The 15,307-nt window shown below is 47.9% G+C and overlaps 2 protein-coding genes across 2 annotated transcripts; one reads left to right on the forward strand and one right to left on the reverse strand.

Moving 5' to 3' along the window:
* Positions 1 to 467: 467 nt before the first annotated feature.
* LOC119323579 (ubiquitin carboxyl-terminal hydrolase 21-like) lies at positions 468 to 5,723 on the forward strand. Its single transcript, XM_037597276.1, has 15 exons — positions 468 to 789; positions 1,457 to 1,540; positions 1,655 to 1,714; positions 1,808 to 1,885; positions 1,998 to 2,105; positions 2,527 to 2,601; positions 2,774 to 2,851; positions 2,958 to 3,035; positions 3,130 to 3,250; positions 3,348 to 3,458; positions 3,677 to 3,849; positions 3,923 to 4,258; positions 4,341 to 4,457; positions 4,532 to 5,000; positions 5,259 to 5,723. The coding sequence occupies exons 1-15, from the start codon at positions 739 to 741 to the stop codon at positions 5,537 to 5,539; spliced, it is 2,220 nt and encodes a 739-aa protein (XP_037453173.1). The 5' UTR covers positions 468 to 738; the 3' UTR covers positions 5,540 to 5,723.
* Positions 5,724 to 7,853: 2,130 nt separating this feature from the next.
* Positions 7,854 to 14,847, reverse strand: LOC119322806 (ABC transporter B family member 2-like). Its single transcript, XM_037596330.1, has 9 exons — positions 14,349 to 14,847; positions 14,178 to 14,232; positions 13,874 to 14,049; positions 11,311 to 11,771; positions 10,292 to 11,218; positions 9,546 to 10,206; positions 9,205 to 9,452; positions 8,704 to 9,116; positions 7,854 to 8,619 (listed from the first exon to the last, which is right to left on the reverse strand). The coding sequence occupies exons 1-9, from the start codon at positions 14,637 to 14,639 to the stop codon at positions 8,060 to 8,062; spliced, it is 3,792 nt and encodes a 1,263-aa protein (XP_037452227.1). The 5' UTR covers positions 14,640 to 14,847; the 3' UTR covers positions 7,854 to 8,059.
* Between the last annotated feature and the right edge of the window lie 460 nt (positions 14,848 to 15,307).

Raw genomic sequence — 15,307 nt, forward strand, 5'->3', positions numbered from 1 at the left:
AAAAAGGGAGGCCTGTGCCACTGACGGGCGGGCGCGGCCTGGCTGTCCGCGCGGTGTCCGTTTCACCTCAAAGATGGCCCAAACTTGGGCCAGGGGTAGATCAAAAACGGACAAAAGTCTGTTTACGCCAGCGCGTTGGGCCGTCTGATATGTACGTTTTGCCCTAAACGGACACACCCGGACAGGATGGGGTCTTACGCCGAAGTTGGCCTTACGGAGTTGGCCAGACATTCGGACCGGCATGGCACCCTTTTACTGCCGGGCCGTGCCTCTGTGGCCCGTCGGCCAGCCTCGCTCCGTCGCGCCGAGAGCGCGGCAAAAGACCGGCACCAGACCGGCCAGGGAGCGGGAAACGAAAACGGGAAACCACACCACGTTCCCCAGCACCCAGTCGGCCGCCGCCCTCGATTTTGGGCCTTTTTCCGCTTTCCCACCCTGCCCGTTCCCCATTTCCCCTATCCCGCCGCGTGCGACAGTTCGTCTCGCCCCCCCTCCGTTTCAAACCCCCAAAATTTCCCTCCTCTCCTCCCTTCCGCCGGGCAATTCGCCCGCCTTTTTGATCCCCCGCCAGGCCACCGCCTCGATTAGTCTCCCCATCTCCCCTCCAATCCCCTAAACAATCTTTCGCCTTCCGATTTCCCCCCAATTTCCGCGGCTCCCCTCTCCCCCATCTCGCACCAACCTCTCCGTCCGCCACCTACCCCTGCCAAACCCTAGCCGGCGATTGCTGCCCAACTGATGGCGGACGACGACGCCGCCGCGAGCTTGAGCCAGCCCTCGCCCGCGAAGGTGAGATTCGATTGCCCGGTCTGTTCGTTTTGGTGTTTGATTTGTTCGGGGTTTCGAACTCCCCGGCAAGTCTCGTTATCAGATTTTACCTCGCGCGCGACGACTCGGTCCTTAGCAGCCAGCTCAGGGTGAGATTTGTTTTTGCGCGCGGTTGAATCTCGAATCCCCGTCGGAGTGGCGGTTGTTTGTGGGCCTGGGAATCCGGATTTGGTTAATCAGCGCCGCCATTTTTACTAGCTAGTGGTCGTTGTTGCTCTAGTAGACGGCTATCATGACGATGATCATTTTGTTTGGTCAAAATGTTTTGACGCGATGGGCTGCTTGTAGTTGCGTGAATTAGAATGGTGATAATTTTGGTCTCCCTTTAATTCGAGCCTTCTGCTGTGCCGTATTTGTGGTAAATATGTCAATACCTTTCATAAAGGGAGTACCTAGAACTCATCTAGATGAGATATAATTTGGTCTCATTCACTTTGAAAACAAGAACAGATACAACCCACGTCAGCACACATGCATCTTATAGCATCACATCCAATGACTATAAAAGGTGAATGAGACCAAATTATATCTCATCTAGATGAGTTCTAGCAAAACTGTTTCATAAAAGTTAGCTTTATAGTATCGTGCCATGTAAATGCAGATCTGATGGTAAGGATTTTTTTTTCAGGGCGACATCTTGAGAGAAAATGGGGATGAGAAAAGTAAGCAGTGCCAACCATTCTTCTCCATGTGCCAACCGCTTCAGACTGTTGTAAGATAATGAATAATGAATTATGCATATGCCTGATCAAATTTGTACAATATATTTTGCTATCATACACAAAACCCTAATTTGGTCATGTCGGTCCTCCCTTATGCTTAACAGAGCTATTCAAATTCTTGGGATAGCATTTGTGCTCCTGCAGCAACGGAACCTTGTCAAACTGTGAGCTAGAAGCTACTGCCACCTTCATATTTAGTGCAAATGTGTGATATTGAATTTTTGTAGTTCTGATGGTGTGCATTTTCTCTGGCACAGAGCGGCTTGGATTCAGTGGATGATGATTACATGCCAAGTGCATCTTCTTTTCCTGATAGCCAGCAGCCCCATTCTGAGGTATGTTCTCCCCCACAGGCCTTTATTCAAGGGTTTGATTTTCCAGTTAGTCTGTTCGAATTCCTGTGATGGCGATGTTTGCTAAGTGGTGTCTATCAATGTGCTGTTTCAGAGCATTTCTGCTATAGTAGATGAATCAAACAAGTTATGTTCACCTCCTTCACCTATGGATAAGGAATGTGATGTGGAACAACTTCAGCTGGAATCTGAGGAATTATTGGTATGCCATTTGAACCTTGGCAATTTTTGTGTGGCTTTCTCCAGGGAATTTTACAGTGACTTGCCTCATTTTCTGCCATCTATTAGTTGAAACTTGTACAGTTGCATATATTATATTCTATTTGAAAGTCCTATAATTGACATCTGGCATAAATTCAAATTTAATTAAGTTCTGCACACTGGAACTTTCTGTAACTCGGCCACTTACAAGCCTTTTATCTAAAATCAGTTTTCCTGAATTTTGGCAGTTCACAAGATTTAAAGCTTGTGCTGCCAAAACCTATTACCATGTGGCCAGCTCATATGCAATTTAATTACATATGATATCCTGAATTTAGTTGTATGTGGCATTCCTGCATGGAGTCCTTTTGTATGTAACAGTTCTCTAACCCTGTCTTCTGTTTTGGTGATTGCTATTTTAGGATGACTCAGGTGTGCTAGATGGGGAAACAAGGCAGCAGTTAGAACCCCTTACCACACATGAACCCAGTTCTGTTGTAAGTTTTTCACTTTGTACATCTGCATTTCTATCTAAAGTCTTCATGGAGCATGTGATTCTATTATGTGTGCTTAATGATATACATAATAAACTGTGGTTGGGATATGTTTGTCAAATGATTTTTTTTAGGTGTATAACATTCCCTACTTTTTTTGTTGGTACTGCTGCAGGATGAAATCAAAAAATGGGGGGCAGATACTAAGCAGCACTCACCACCCCGTCATAACACTAGGCATTGGAGCTCAGATGTAAGTGGCCTTCTATTATCTCACTGACATTTATCATGCAATATTTCAGATTAGACCTTTCCTTGCATTGTTTGTGACAATTGTACTGACCGCTTGTGCTTAACAGCGTGCTCTTGAACCTTCTGACAATGAAAATAAGCCGCTCTCCTTGTTTTTTTCTCGCTTCAGACAACCCCAGTCAGTGGTATGCAATATATTCTTTGCCAAGTTTTGATACGCCAGTGTCATGTTTTTTTTTATTCGTTCTTAAATTGTTACAAAATATTCTCCATGTGCAGGGAGCTGGTCTTCGGAATATGGGGAACACATGCTTCTTAAATGCAACTCTTCAGTGTATCACTCATACTGTCCCACTTTTTAAGAAGCTCCGCTGCACCGACCACTCTACTCCATGCTCATGTATGGATAGTTTCTGATAATCATTTTAATTGTGTGAAAGTGTTCTGAATCTTTTTTATTTTGCTTTACATGATTTGTTCTATTTGATACCATCCAGATGATGAAGATGGGTTCTGTTCCTTTTGCGCCCTTAAAGAACACATCGAAGAATCAGTTCGAAGGTCTGGAGCTGTTTTAGTGCCAGCAAGGTTCAAGGATAATTTAAGCAGTATCCTTTGCTTTTGAGTTCTATGCCTTATCTATTAATTTCATCTCAAATTAGTGCTGTCAGCATTCATAGTCATTTTCCCTGATTTTGCACCCTGAAATGTGCATGCTTTCTCTTGACTTTATATTAAATTCTTACATCTTGCTACTGTTCAAAGTATTGCCATTTTGGTGACAATGCTATGAATTTTGTTGGATTCCTTGACTAAGACTTGCCAGAATTATCGTCAGATTTTAGACCAGGACAGCAAGAGGATGCACATGAGTTCCTTCGTTGCTTGCTGGATAACTTGCACAAATGCACCCTTGATCCCAAGTCAAAGGGGAAGCCCTCATCTTTTGATGAGGAAAGTATTGTCAAACAGGTGTTTGGTGGTCGGCTTAAAAGCCAGGTATGTACTCTGTCATTGCATATTTACTTCTCTTTACGGTTGTCTTTCACCTAATGCTATTCTTCTTGCATAGTTGACATGCCGTGATTGTGGTCACTGTTCGGAGACATTTGAGCCCTTCCTGGATCTCAGCTTGGAGATTGATCAGGTTGATGACCTTGTTGCTGCTTTGGAATCTTTTACCAAGGTGGAGCAAGTTGGTGATGATGAGAACAAGCTCACCTGTGAAAGTTGTAAAGTTCAAGTTTGTAAGGATAAGCGGCTTGTGCTTGATAAAGCACCTGATGTCATCGCATTTCAACTCAAGCGCTTCACCACCCTCGACAATTCCATTGAAAAGATTGACAAACATGTGGCATACCCATCAGAACTTGATTTGAAGCCATTCCACAATAATCCAGACAAGGAGGTTAGTCTTATGTTATTCTCTGCTGGTAGGCTTACCATGAAGACATGTTTTGATGTTTTGCTTGTATTTTCATATGCTTCAGGAACTAAAGTATGATCTTTATGGTGTTGTTGAGCATTCTGGCTTACCTAACTATGGCCATTATGTGTGCACTATTCGTTCTTCACGAAGCACCTGGCACTTGATGAATGACTCCAATGTAGGTGCCATTAGTTGCTCTTGCTTTTATGAGACACATCTTTTCACCTTGTAATAATCACACTTGTGTTGCAGGTTGATTCTATTACTGAGACATGTGCACTAAACCAGGAAGCATATATACTCTTCTATGTTAGGCAGGGCATGTTTCCATGGTTCTCAAGTTTGCTAGAGGAGGCTAGGAGTGGTGCATCTCCTGTGTCAGTTTTGGATAATATAGATGCAGACTGTTTAACATCCAGTAATAGAAGTCCTGGCGATAAGTTTGAGATTGGTGAAACAAGTGAATGCAAAACATCTCTCCTTGCCGAGGAACCAACTAAGAGATATTCAGTTGATGCTTCCAGCAGCACAAACAAAAAAGAAGAAACCACTCCACTCAGAATCAGTCCACTCAGAGCATCTTTCCAAGATGATGTGGGGAGGAGGCATGCCCCTAGTCCTACAAAAATCACCAATCTGGAGAGACCATCAACTCCACCTCCACGTCCCAAGCGACCGATATCTGTTGATGACATTGAGGTGTTTAAGTTAGAGGAATTTGGTAAGGTTTTATTTTCAACTACAAACATCTGTCTTATGTTATGCAAACAAGTGCTTTGCAGTACAATCCCTGGTGCATCCTCAATTTAGGATCTGGTTGTCATAGTATACATATAACATGAACAAACTGCAGAGAATGTGGTTCTAGTTCCATAACCCTGTCTGTTCATTATGTTACATGCTATTCCAATTTATATTTTAGTTTATTTTGAAAAAGAAGAAGAATTAATGGTTCCTGTACTGTATGTCTCATTTGCAGATGACAAGGACACTCCTCTGATGCCAAAGTCTGAGCATCAACCGAAGGTGAAGAAACCGAAGGCTGCTTCTGCATCTAAATCTGTGAAGGGCCCTTGTGTGGACAAAAATGCAACACGGTTGATGAGGGGCATGCCATCCGCACGAAGAAAAGGCTTGCTGGACTGCATGATCTCACAGCAGAATGTTGTGCAGGAGCCCCGCAGGGGCTCTCGAAGTGACCCTCTTGGCAAAAAGAAGAGGAAGCTGGACACCAACTCGGTGGCAGTTCTCCAGTACTAATTATTTATTCTAGTCAGGTTCGAATGTCTAAAATCCTTTTGCTGTACGTAGTTTCCAATCCATCCCTTTTCTCGGGGACCAACTCAGGATGCAATAGAGCTTAAGAGTTTAGGCTAAGATTTTCCTTTCTGCTTTCTGATATGGAATTCCTTGCCCATATATATAAAATATCTTTTTTGCTTGAGTCACTGGCCATTTTGTTAGGCTTTGTTTGGTTCTAGGGATTCCCAGAGAAGAGAAGCACACCGTTGAAGTTAACCTGGTCCAGGCCCATGTGTCATTTTTTAGCAGCTTGTTTGACAGTCAATCCTGTACTGACAGTGTAATACACCAGTCACATACAGGCTGCACCGATACAAACTTTGTTTCTTTTCCTGGGAAAAATACTTTGGGGGAAACCTAGTGCTAAGAAAAGTACTCTGGAAATGCTTGTCGGAGAAATGGATGTATCTGTATGTATGTACATCCATTTCTCTGACAAGTATTTTCAGATGGAGTGAGTAGCAAAGAACAACTTGGGGCTAAAGAAAAAAGAGTCAATTACACCGGTGGTGCTTAAACTTGGCGCAAACGGTCACTCTGGTGTTAGAACTTGCGGCATACATTGAACTGGTGCAGAAACTTAGTTCAGGCGTGCAAATATGATGCTAACCGCATTTGGATACGAAATCGATGCTGACTTGACGCGCCAGCGTGGCTGGGGCCTGCTGTCAGTGACCGGAAGGCGTAGAGGAGGTTTGTGGCATTTTTTTTCGAAAACACCCTCAAAATGTTTTACTTCTCACAAAAAGCCCATATCAACGTGGCAGCTGTCATTTCATTTTGACTCTATAACACATGGGGCCCGCCTGTCAGTACGCGAAAGTAAAAGCGGATCAGATGCCTCCGCGTCTCGAACTGAAGACGAATTGCTGGATAGCTAGCCGTCCAAAGAACTCCACCATCCACGTTTGCAATCAGAAATACGCATAGCAGTCCTTTAATGTAGTACAAGGAGGACGCATCTGGGACTTATATGAGCTGCAAATAGCGTGGCAAATTTTGCACGCACTAATTTTTTAATACATTTGTAAAATGTAAGTAATAAAAATAATGTGCAAATATTATATGCAAACAATGATTAGTAAATAAAAATATTTAACTATACACCCATGTATTATAAAAATGTTTGGTAAATAAGGACATTTAAATATTTATTAAATAAAATATTTAATGGATACAAAAATATTATACACTTCTAACTTATATTTAAATTATATAAAATGATGAATACAAACATTCATATGGTATAATTTTCACTCATTATTTATATTAAAAAATATTATATAATTTAAATATTAGCCACCAATGAATATTCATATGAAATTTAAAAAAAGTAATTATGAATATTTATTTTTACAAACACTAAACTATTAAAATGTGCGTACAATTATGGAAATGTTTGTATAATTAAAAAATACTTTGGAATTGTAATGTTAAAATACTTGTATTTCATTAATTATCCAAACATTTTTGTAATTCTTAAATATTATTTTGAAGATATGAATATTTTTAACATAATACGTGAGCAACTATGAAATGTAAGTTATTTAGTTTGTATGTATAATATTGCTACCACACGTATAATTAAATATATTTTTATTACTCAGATTATAATTTACATACCTTTTACAAATTTCTAAAAACCAGCAGGTGCAAATGGGTCACATCCGCAGTCATCACAGTCCATTTCAGCACCACTAAATGTAGTTATCCATTCTGTGACACCACTAAAAAAAAGTTATTCATTTTGTTACGTGAATACTAGAAGGACAAGGGAGCTTCATTTTTCGTTAATTTTCACACTTCATTGATAGACGGGGACCCACCTCTCGTAGAGGTGAATAAAATAAAATGCCAATTCAAGTGGTGGTTTTACCCAAAAAAAACAGGCCACAATCCTGCGCTCAGCCTTCGAGGTACTGACAATGGGCCTGATGCCACACTGGCATGCCAAGTCAGCATAGTTTCGTATCCAAATGTGATTTGCACCGTATTTGCACGCCCGAGCTAAGTTTTTGCACCAATTCAAAGTATCCCACAAGTTCTAGCATCAAAATGACCGTTTGCGCCAAGTTCAAGCACCACCGGTGTAATTGACTCAAGAAAAAACTATGAAGTGTAACGCAACTTTTATCACTCGCTTCAATTGAATGGAGCAGGGGCTGTGATGCTTTACAATTTAAATAAACTTTTATCACCCAGCAACATGCATATATATATATATATATATATATATATATATATATATATATAGGTATATATATATATATTATATCCTAAATGAAAACTTGTTATTACTTTCTACTTCTACAAAGAAATCAACATGAGAGCACTCTCCCTGTATAATGGTGCACACACACTTTAAGAAAAAGAAAATGTAGCACAGCTTTTACATTCGATGTACTTGAGGGAAGCCATGAAAGAGGCAGCTGGATACAGAAGCACATGGTTCTTCTCCAGGGAGCTCATGAGCTCTGGCTAGGCCCCCTGCAGCTGTTGCTGCTGCTGCTGCTGCAAGTTGACGAGCTTGTGGTATGCGCCATTCTTGTTCTCGATCAGGTGCTGGTGATCCCCCTGCTCGATGATCTTGCCGTCCTGGATCACCGAGATGACGTCGGCGTTCTTGATCGTGGACAGCCGGTGCGCCACCATCACGGTGGTCCGGTTCTTCATCACCCTGTCCAGCGCCTGCTGCACCACGCGCTCCGACTCCACGTCCAGCGCGCTCGTCGCCTCGTCCAGGAGCAGGATGGCCGGGTCCTTGACGATGGCACGTGCGATGGCGATGCGCTGCTTCTGCCCGCCGGAGAGCTGCACGCCGCGCTCCCCGACCTTCGTCTGGTACCCCTCCGGCAGCGAGCTGATGAAGGTGTGCGCGTTCGCCAGCTTCGCCGCCTCGATGACCTCGGCCTCTGTCGCGCCGTCCTTGCCGTAGAGGATGTTTTCGTAGATTGTCGTCGCGAACAGCGCCGGCTCTTGCTGCACCAGGCCGATGTGCCTCCTGAGCGACTTCAGCTTAAGCTTCTTGATGTCCTTTCCTGCAAAACCCACCATTGTACTTTGTTCAGCTCCGCTCATCTGGAACAGAAGCTGTCATGTTTGAAATTTGAACAGCAAAATACCATCGATCAAAACTTTTCCGGCGATCGGGTCGTAGAAGCGGAGGATGAGCGAAAGAACGGTGCTCTTGCCGGAGCCGCTCATCCCGACGAGCGCCATGCTCTTGCCGGCTTTCATCAGGAGGTCGAGCCCTTTGAACACGGCCACCTCCGACCTCGACGGGTACCGGAATTCAACGTCCCGCAGTTGGATCACTCCCTCCACCTTCTTGATGTCGTCGCCGGTATCGATCTGTACCTCGGTCTTCCTGTCCAGGATGTCGAACACCGAGGACGCCATCTGGTTCCCCTTGATGATGTCCGGCGCCATCGCCAGCGTCTCGCCCATTGCCAGCGCTGTCACTATGAGCACCATGAAGGACTTCATCACGGACCTGAAGGTGGCCAACTCCTTGCTCATCAGATGCGAACCGTACCTGAAATTTTCAGACATTTCACCAGTTGCTCTGGGAGTACAGCAAATTTAGACTGAGCTGGGCTGTGTTTCAGTAGCAATTCACTTACCATAAAGCCAGCGCATAGGAAGAGAAGAGGAAGAACTGAGAGACTCCATAGAAGACGCCGGCTCCCTGTCCTCGCCGGAAGGACCGCTTTCCGGGCTCCTTGAGCTCATCAGCGTAGAGCTTTATCACCTTCTCCTCCGCGCAGAAGGCGGCCACCGTCCTCATGTTGCTCACCGCCTCGGCGGCGAGCATGTTGGCCTTCAGATACGACTTGCCGAGGTTCCCTCCGTATCCTTTCATGAACATTTTCTGTTGCAGCACATCATAATCAAGATCGTTTCGTTAGGCCAAAGAAGTGTTGGACATGTGGCAGCTGATGAAAAATTAAGAAGCTGCGTTCACCTCACTGATGTGGCCGCTGACCATGAGGGGATAGGTGGCAAGCACGACCAGCGTGATCCTCCAGTTGAGTATGAAGGCAATGATGAGCGACGTGACGATCATGCCGACGTTCTGCAGCAGGATGGTGGAGCGGTCGACGACGATGGTGCGCACCAGCGTGGCGTCGGTCTCGAGCCGCGACGCCAGCATCGCGCTGGTGTGGCTGGTGCTGTCGAACCACCCGATCTCGTTCCGCAGGATGGCCGCGAACATCTTCTCCCGGACGCGCAGCGTGAGCCGCTCGCCCATGATGCCGAAGCTGAGGTGCTCGATCACGTGGAACACCACGGTGAGCACGGCGCCGCCGCAGAAGAGCGTGGCGATCTTGCGCACCTCCCTCTTGGTGGTCTCCCACCCCATGTAGTAGGACACCAGCGCCTGCGTCACGCCCAGGGCGAAGAGCGGCATCTGGGCGCCCGCCACGAACGCGCTGATGGTGCCCGACACGCCGAACACCCAGTCCGGCCGCACCATGGAGTAGAGCTTCTTCATGGACACGGGCTTCCCCTTGCTCTGCCCTTCGTCGTTCGCCTCCGCGGCGCCGTACCGGCTTATCGAGTCCTTGTCGGAGCGGAAGCTGCCACCCCTGCTCGTCCTTGACAGCTCCCTCGAATACTTGAAGCTGAAACCATGTTAAAAATGACTATTAGTTAGCTCACGCTGACCACCTGCACGAAACAATGTCGATGCCATGTACAGACACGTGCCTTAGTGGCCTTGTGATGCTTGTGCTGTGCGAGAAAGAGGGCTTGCGCTGAAGCTGAGCAGCCTCCTGCAGCTGGATCAGCGACGAGTAGGCGCTGAGAGGGTTGGCCATGAGCTGCTCGTGCGTGCCGGTCTCGACGATCCTCCCCCTGTCCACGACGGCGATGGTGTCGGCGTTCCTGATGGTGGACAAGCGGTGCGCGATCACCACGGTGGTGCGGCCGACCATGACGCGGTCCAGCGCCTCCTGCACGCTCTTCTCGGACTCGGCGTCGAGCGCGCTGGTGGCCTCGTCGAGGAGCAGTATGGACGGGTTCTTGAGTATCGCCCTCGAGATGGCGATCCGCTGCTTCTGCCCTCCCGAGAGCTGTATCCCGCGCTCACCGACCTGCGTCTCGTACCGCTCGGGGAGGTTGTTGATGAAGGTGATGGCCTCCGACAGCTTCGCCGCGTGGTTGATCTCGTCCGCGGTGGCGTCGCTCTTGCCGTAGAGTATGTTCTCCCGGATGCTCGTCGCGAACAGCGCCGGCTCCTGGTTGACGAGCCCGATCTGCCCGCGCAGCCACTTGACGTCCAGGTCCTTGATGTCGTGCCCGTCGAGGAGGACCGCGCCCGAGAGCGGCTCGTAGAAGCGCTCGATGAGGGAGACCACGGTGCTCTTGCCGGAGCCGCTCCCGCCGACGAGGGCGACGATCTTGCCGGCCGGGAAGTCCAGGCTGAGGCGGTCGAGGATGACCACGTCCGGGCGGGACGGGTACGCGAACCGCACGTCGCGGAAGTGGATGTTGCCCTCCACCGCCTGCAGCGTGCGGCCGGCCCTGGAGCTCCTCGTGTTCACGGTGCTCCTCTCGATCATCTGGAAGATCGGGTACGCCGCCGTCCTCGCCCGGAGGAACGTCGATATGTTGGGCGCCGCCTGGCCAAGCGACCTGCGCGCGTGCATTGTACATGATTGCCGTCCATTAGCCAGCAATAGCATGGTCGACATGGAGGTGAGAATGAGAAGGCCGTCTGTACTCACAGGCCGGCGATGACGACGTTGAGCATGGTGGTGAAGGACTCGCCGCCGTTGGAGATGCGCTTGTGGACGACGATGCCGGTGAACCAGACGAGCAGCGCCCAGGAGAGGAAGAGCACCGAGTGCATGGAGCCGAGGCCGAGGCCCTTGGCGAGGCCCCCGCGCTTGCCGTACTTGTACGTCCGCAGCAGCGCCTCCCGGTACGTCCTCACGGCCTTCTCCTCGCCGACGAAGGCCTGCACCGTCCGCACGTTGCCGATCACCTCCTCGGCGATCTCGCCGGCCTTGACGTAGGACTTGCGGACGCGGGCCATGAGGCCGATGGTGACGTAGGCGTAGGTGCCGCCGGCGATGGCGATGAGCGGGACGATGGCGAGCGTGACGAGGCTGATCTGCCACACGCGCGAGAAGCCGATGGCGAACCCGGCCAGGAACCGGCTGATGTAGTGCATGAAGTTGCCCACCTGCAGGACACGGACGCACGGCTTAATTTGTCAGCACGAACAAAATGTTCACCGAGACTGCAATGGTGAACTTGACCGGTCCACTGGTGAAGTAGCAGCAGCAGCTGGTGTGGTCATGCAAAAAATAAAAATAAAATAGCAGCAGCCGGTCACGCTCGCCATCGTCCCGTTCATCGAGGTGTGAAGGCCTGCAGAAGGCCGTGCGATTAAGATCTGACGGTGAGCGATCCTTTCATGCCGGCCCACAGAGTATCATGGGGAGCAGAGTCCACAAGAACAGAAGCAAGATCGACGTGTACGTGACACGTTTATCAGCATGACCCCTAGAACTCTCCACGAAACAGAGAAATAATCTTTTTTTCTACTCCCTCCAATCCATATTTTTGTACCAAATCAACGATAATTAATATGGATCGGATGGAGTGTCATTTTTTCATGAATTACAATTACAATGAACAGTCCTTGCCAGAAAAAAAGAACAGCTCCAAAAGAAAAAGAATTACAATGGTGACAACTTATGGATCATATGTAGTACCCATAGCTTATTGATTAAATCGAACAATGTCGTCGCACACAAGTATATAAAAAAGACGTGTTATGTACACAAACTGATTATGGGTGTAAATTATACTTTCCGCATAACTTGGCGCAATAGTTTGTAACTTAGAAACCTCTGAAAATGTATCACATGTTAGAGAGGGTAAGTTCTATGTCTTTGCTTGGATTTTAATATCTTTTCTTTGTACTAGAACTTTTGAGAAACCTAGGAAAATGTGGAAAAAATGTAGTGACTATTTAATTTTCCACATTAGTCCGATCTTATGACAGGATCGGACTTCTAAACCCTCGTGTTTTGTAAAAACCAATCATCATAATATTAATGGGGAAAAACTACTAAACGTTGTCCATTTTTTCGAATAATTACCCGAAGGAGAACATTTCTACTTCGGAATTGCTGTTCGGATGGTGCATGTTTGCACGATAGCTGCACGACAGGGCAATCCAGCCGCTTGCTTGCACTTTGATACATGCATGGAGGATGCGATATATGCTGTCGTGCATGAATCGTGCACACAATGTCGTGTGTATAGCAGCGCTCTTTCTACTTGAAGGAGTGTATTCATTTTTGCCCTTGGTACGATCGTACGATTTTTTTATGGCTAGAGTGGCCCGTAAGACTGTAGAAAAGTGTTGAGAATTTTTATGACAGACAGTGATAGCCAGGTCATGATAGAGAACTCTTGCGATTGCAACATAAACCGTCCACTGGTCATAAATAAGCATGCATATATAGGTCGCGTGCCCAGATCAGATCAGGCCACTACAGTAGGACAGATGGGAATAGTGCGTGCGCGTTGAGCTCTATCTAAACAGTCGGTGGATCAAGACGTTCATTTATTGTGATCTATGTCAATCTGGAAAGAGAGAGACAGTCATGCATCAAATCACATTTATCTCTTTGCAGTATAGGAAAAAAATGTGGCAAGTAGAATAAGTAACGAGTTTCCCGTAGACAGTACAAATGAGTTGGAAATATGAATCTGGTGAAAATTCACATTTCACCGGACTGGAAAGTTTTAAATATTTTATCAAAGGAAGTTACTGGATGCATGGGAGAAGGCGTTGTACGTACGTACCGATGCAAAATTTAATGACAAATCAGCGCATTTGATTTTGAAAATCTTCATCTACTACTACTTTCTTTTTTTACGGGAGGAGAGATGCGTGTGCCTGAATATGATCGCAGCTGTGTCACGCACTCGCGCCTGACGTGAAATTCAGTTGGAGGGAACGCAAAGATGGGTGGAATTCGACGGGAAGTGTATCCCGTGACGTAGAATGCAATCTACACGACGGAGCTATAGTGGCATAGTAGTTCGATCGATGACTTGATCCCCCTCCCGCTGTCCTGCACCCGCAACGCCTTCAATGCCCTTCACCAACTCTCATAACTCCCCACCCTATCGACTGGAGTGAGCTCACCACCATCCCCGCTTCTCTCTCCGGCCGGCCGGTTTGGCATGGGCCGCGCAACGGCAAGAAAGGCGGCAGCACGCGCATGCATGGAATGGAGGAACGGGTGATCGTGCGTACGCACGTACCTTCTCGGAGATGGCGTCCTGGACGACGAGGACGTCGCTGGTGATGGCGTTGATGACCTCGCCGGTGGACGCCTCGGTGTCGAAGACGGCGATGTCCTGGTCCAGCATCGACCGCAGGTACGCCAGCCGCATCTTCGCCGCCTGCCGCTCCCCCGTGTGCATCCAGCACGCCACCTCTGCAGCAAGCAAGCGCATGGAGCCATGCGTGTGATGAGAGCACGTACTAGTAACATTTTGCGTATTTGTCTCCTCTGCACAGATGTGCATCCGGACAAGGTCAGCTGGGTTGAGAAGACGCGCTCACCGGTCCACGACGAGAAGAGTATGACCACGCCCAGGTACACGAAGTCCAGCGAGTACTGCAAAACGAAAACGACGGCCGAAACAGAAACAATGGTTAACCTACCACGGCCATCGTCGCTGGCCGGGTAATTGAAGGAGCCAACCAATGCCAGTTTGTGCATGGGGTACGTACCTTGGCGACGCGGCCGGAGACCATGGCGGGGAAGAAGGAGGCGATGCCGATGATGTTGATGAGCTTGCCGAAGAAGATGAAGAAGACGGGCACGGAGGCGCCGTGCGCGCACGCGCCCACCGAGCCCACCGCCATCAGCAGGTAGTCCCACCGGTCCGCGAACGAGAAGAGCTTCAGGAACGGCACCTTCTCCACCTTCTCCTCCGCCCCCGCCTTCTTTCTATCATTATTATCGCCGCCGCCTCCCGCCTCGCTCTGGTTCTGGCCGGCGCCGTGCACCGACGAGCTCATGTCGTCCTCGCTAGCTCCACGGCTGAGATCGATGGGTCGAGCCGTGCTCGTTCGTTGTGATTGAGACTGTGGGTGAAGAAGGATCTGCGCGTGTGTGCGTGGGAAGGTAGGGCTTTAAAGACTGGCTTGGACACCCGTTGGAGTGGTTGTAACTTGCCTCCATGTTAGCTGTGGGCGCGCCGTGCGCCTTCGTAGGTAGCCGTAGGCCACCGCCGAAGAGGCGATCCGCGTGGTAGAGCACAGCAGCTGAGCAGGGTCGAAGGGTTCGGCAGTTAAACTCGATCGCTGCTAGGGCCACCGCGTCAGGCCCAAGCTGGTGCAGTGGTGGAGAGGATTTGTCTCAGAGCTGCCGTTGGATTCGGCTACAAAGTTACCCTCATGTCAGAGCTTCAGAAGTCTCTTCATTGCAGTTTACATGGCTGACCAGATTAATTAATATGCGTGCATTTTTACATATATAAAATGGAGGCCTTCTTCTTTGATTTTCGTGAAAGGTGTGGCTAAATCTCAGTGGATTAAGACTTTTTTTTTGCGAGGGAGTGGATTAAGACTTAACCAAGTCTCAATCGAGCGACATAACAGAAATTGAAAAGAAATTTTTTCACGGATCTCAATGTAAGATCTCGTGGATATAGCATCGACTGAAACATAAATAAGTCTCAGTCGAC

This window comes from Triticum dicoccoides, chromosome 6B, assembly GCF_002162155.2.
Source record: "Triticum dicoccoides isolate Atlit2015 ecotype Zavitan chromosome 6B, WEW_v2.0, whole genome shotgun sequence".
NCBI lineage: Eukaryota > Viridiplantae > Streptophyta > Magnoliopsida > Poales > Poaceae > Triticum > Triticum dicoccoides.

Coding starts and splice junctions, on each gene's coding strand:
- LOC119323579 (XM_037597276.1), top strand. CDS start 739: ATGGCGGACGACGACGCCGCCGCGAGCTTGAGCCAGCCCTCGCCCGCG. Junction 790..1,456: donor GCCAGCCCTCGCCCGCGAAG/GTGAGATTCGAT, acceptor TTTTTTTTTCAG/GGCGACATCTTGAGAGAAAA. Junction 2,106..2,526: donor TGGAATCTGAGGAATTATTG/GTATGCCATTTG, acceptor TTGCTATTTTAG/GATGACTCAGGTGTGCTAGA.
- LOC119322806 (XM_037596330.1), bottom strand. CDS start 14,639: ATGAGCTCGTCGGTGCACGGCGCCGGCCAGAACCAGAGCGAGGCGGGA. Junction 11,772..13,873: donor AGGACGCCATCTCCGAGAAG/GTACGTGCGTAC, acceptor CGTGTCCTGCAG/GTGGGCAACTTCATGCACTA. Junction 10,207..10,291: donor AGCATCACAAGGCCACTAAG/GCACGTGTCTGT, acceptor ACATGGTTTCAG/CTTCAAGTATTCGAGGGAGC.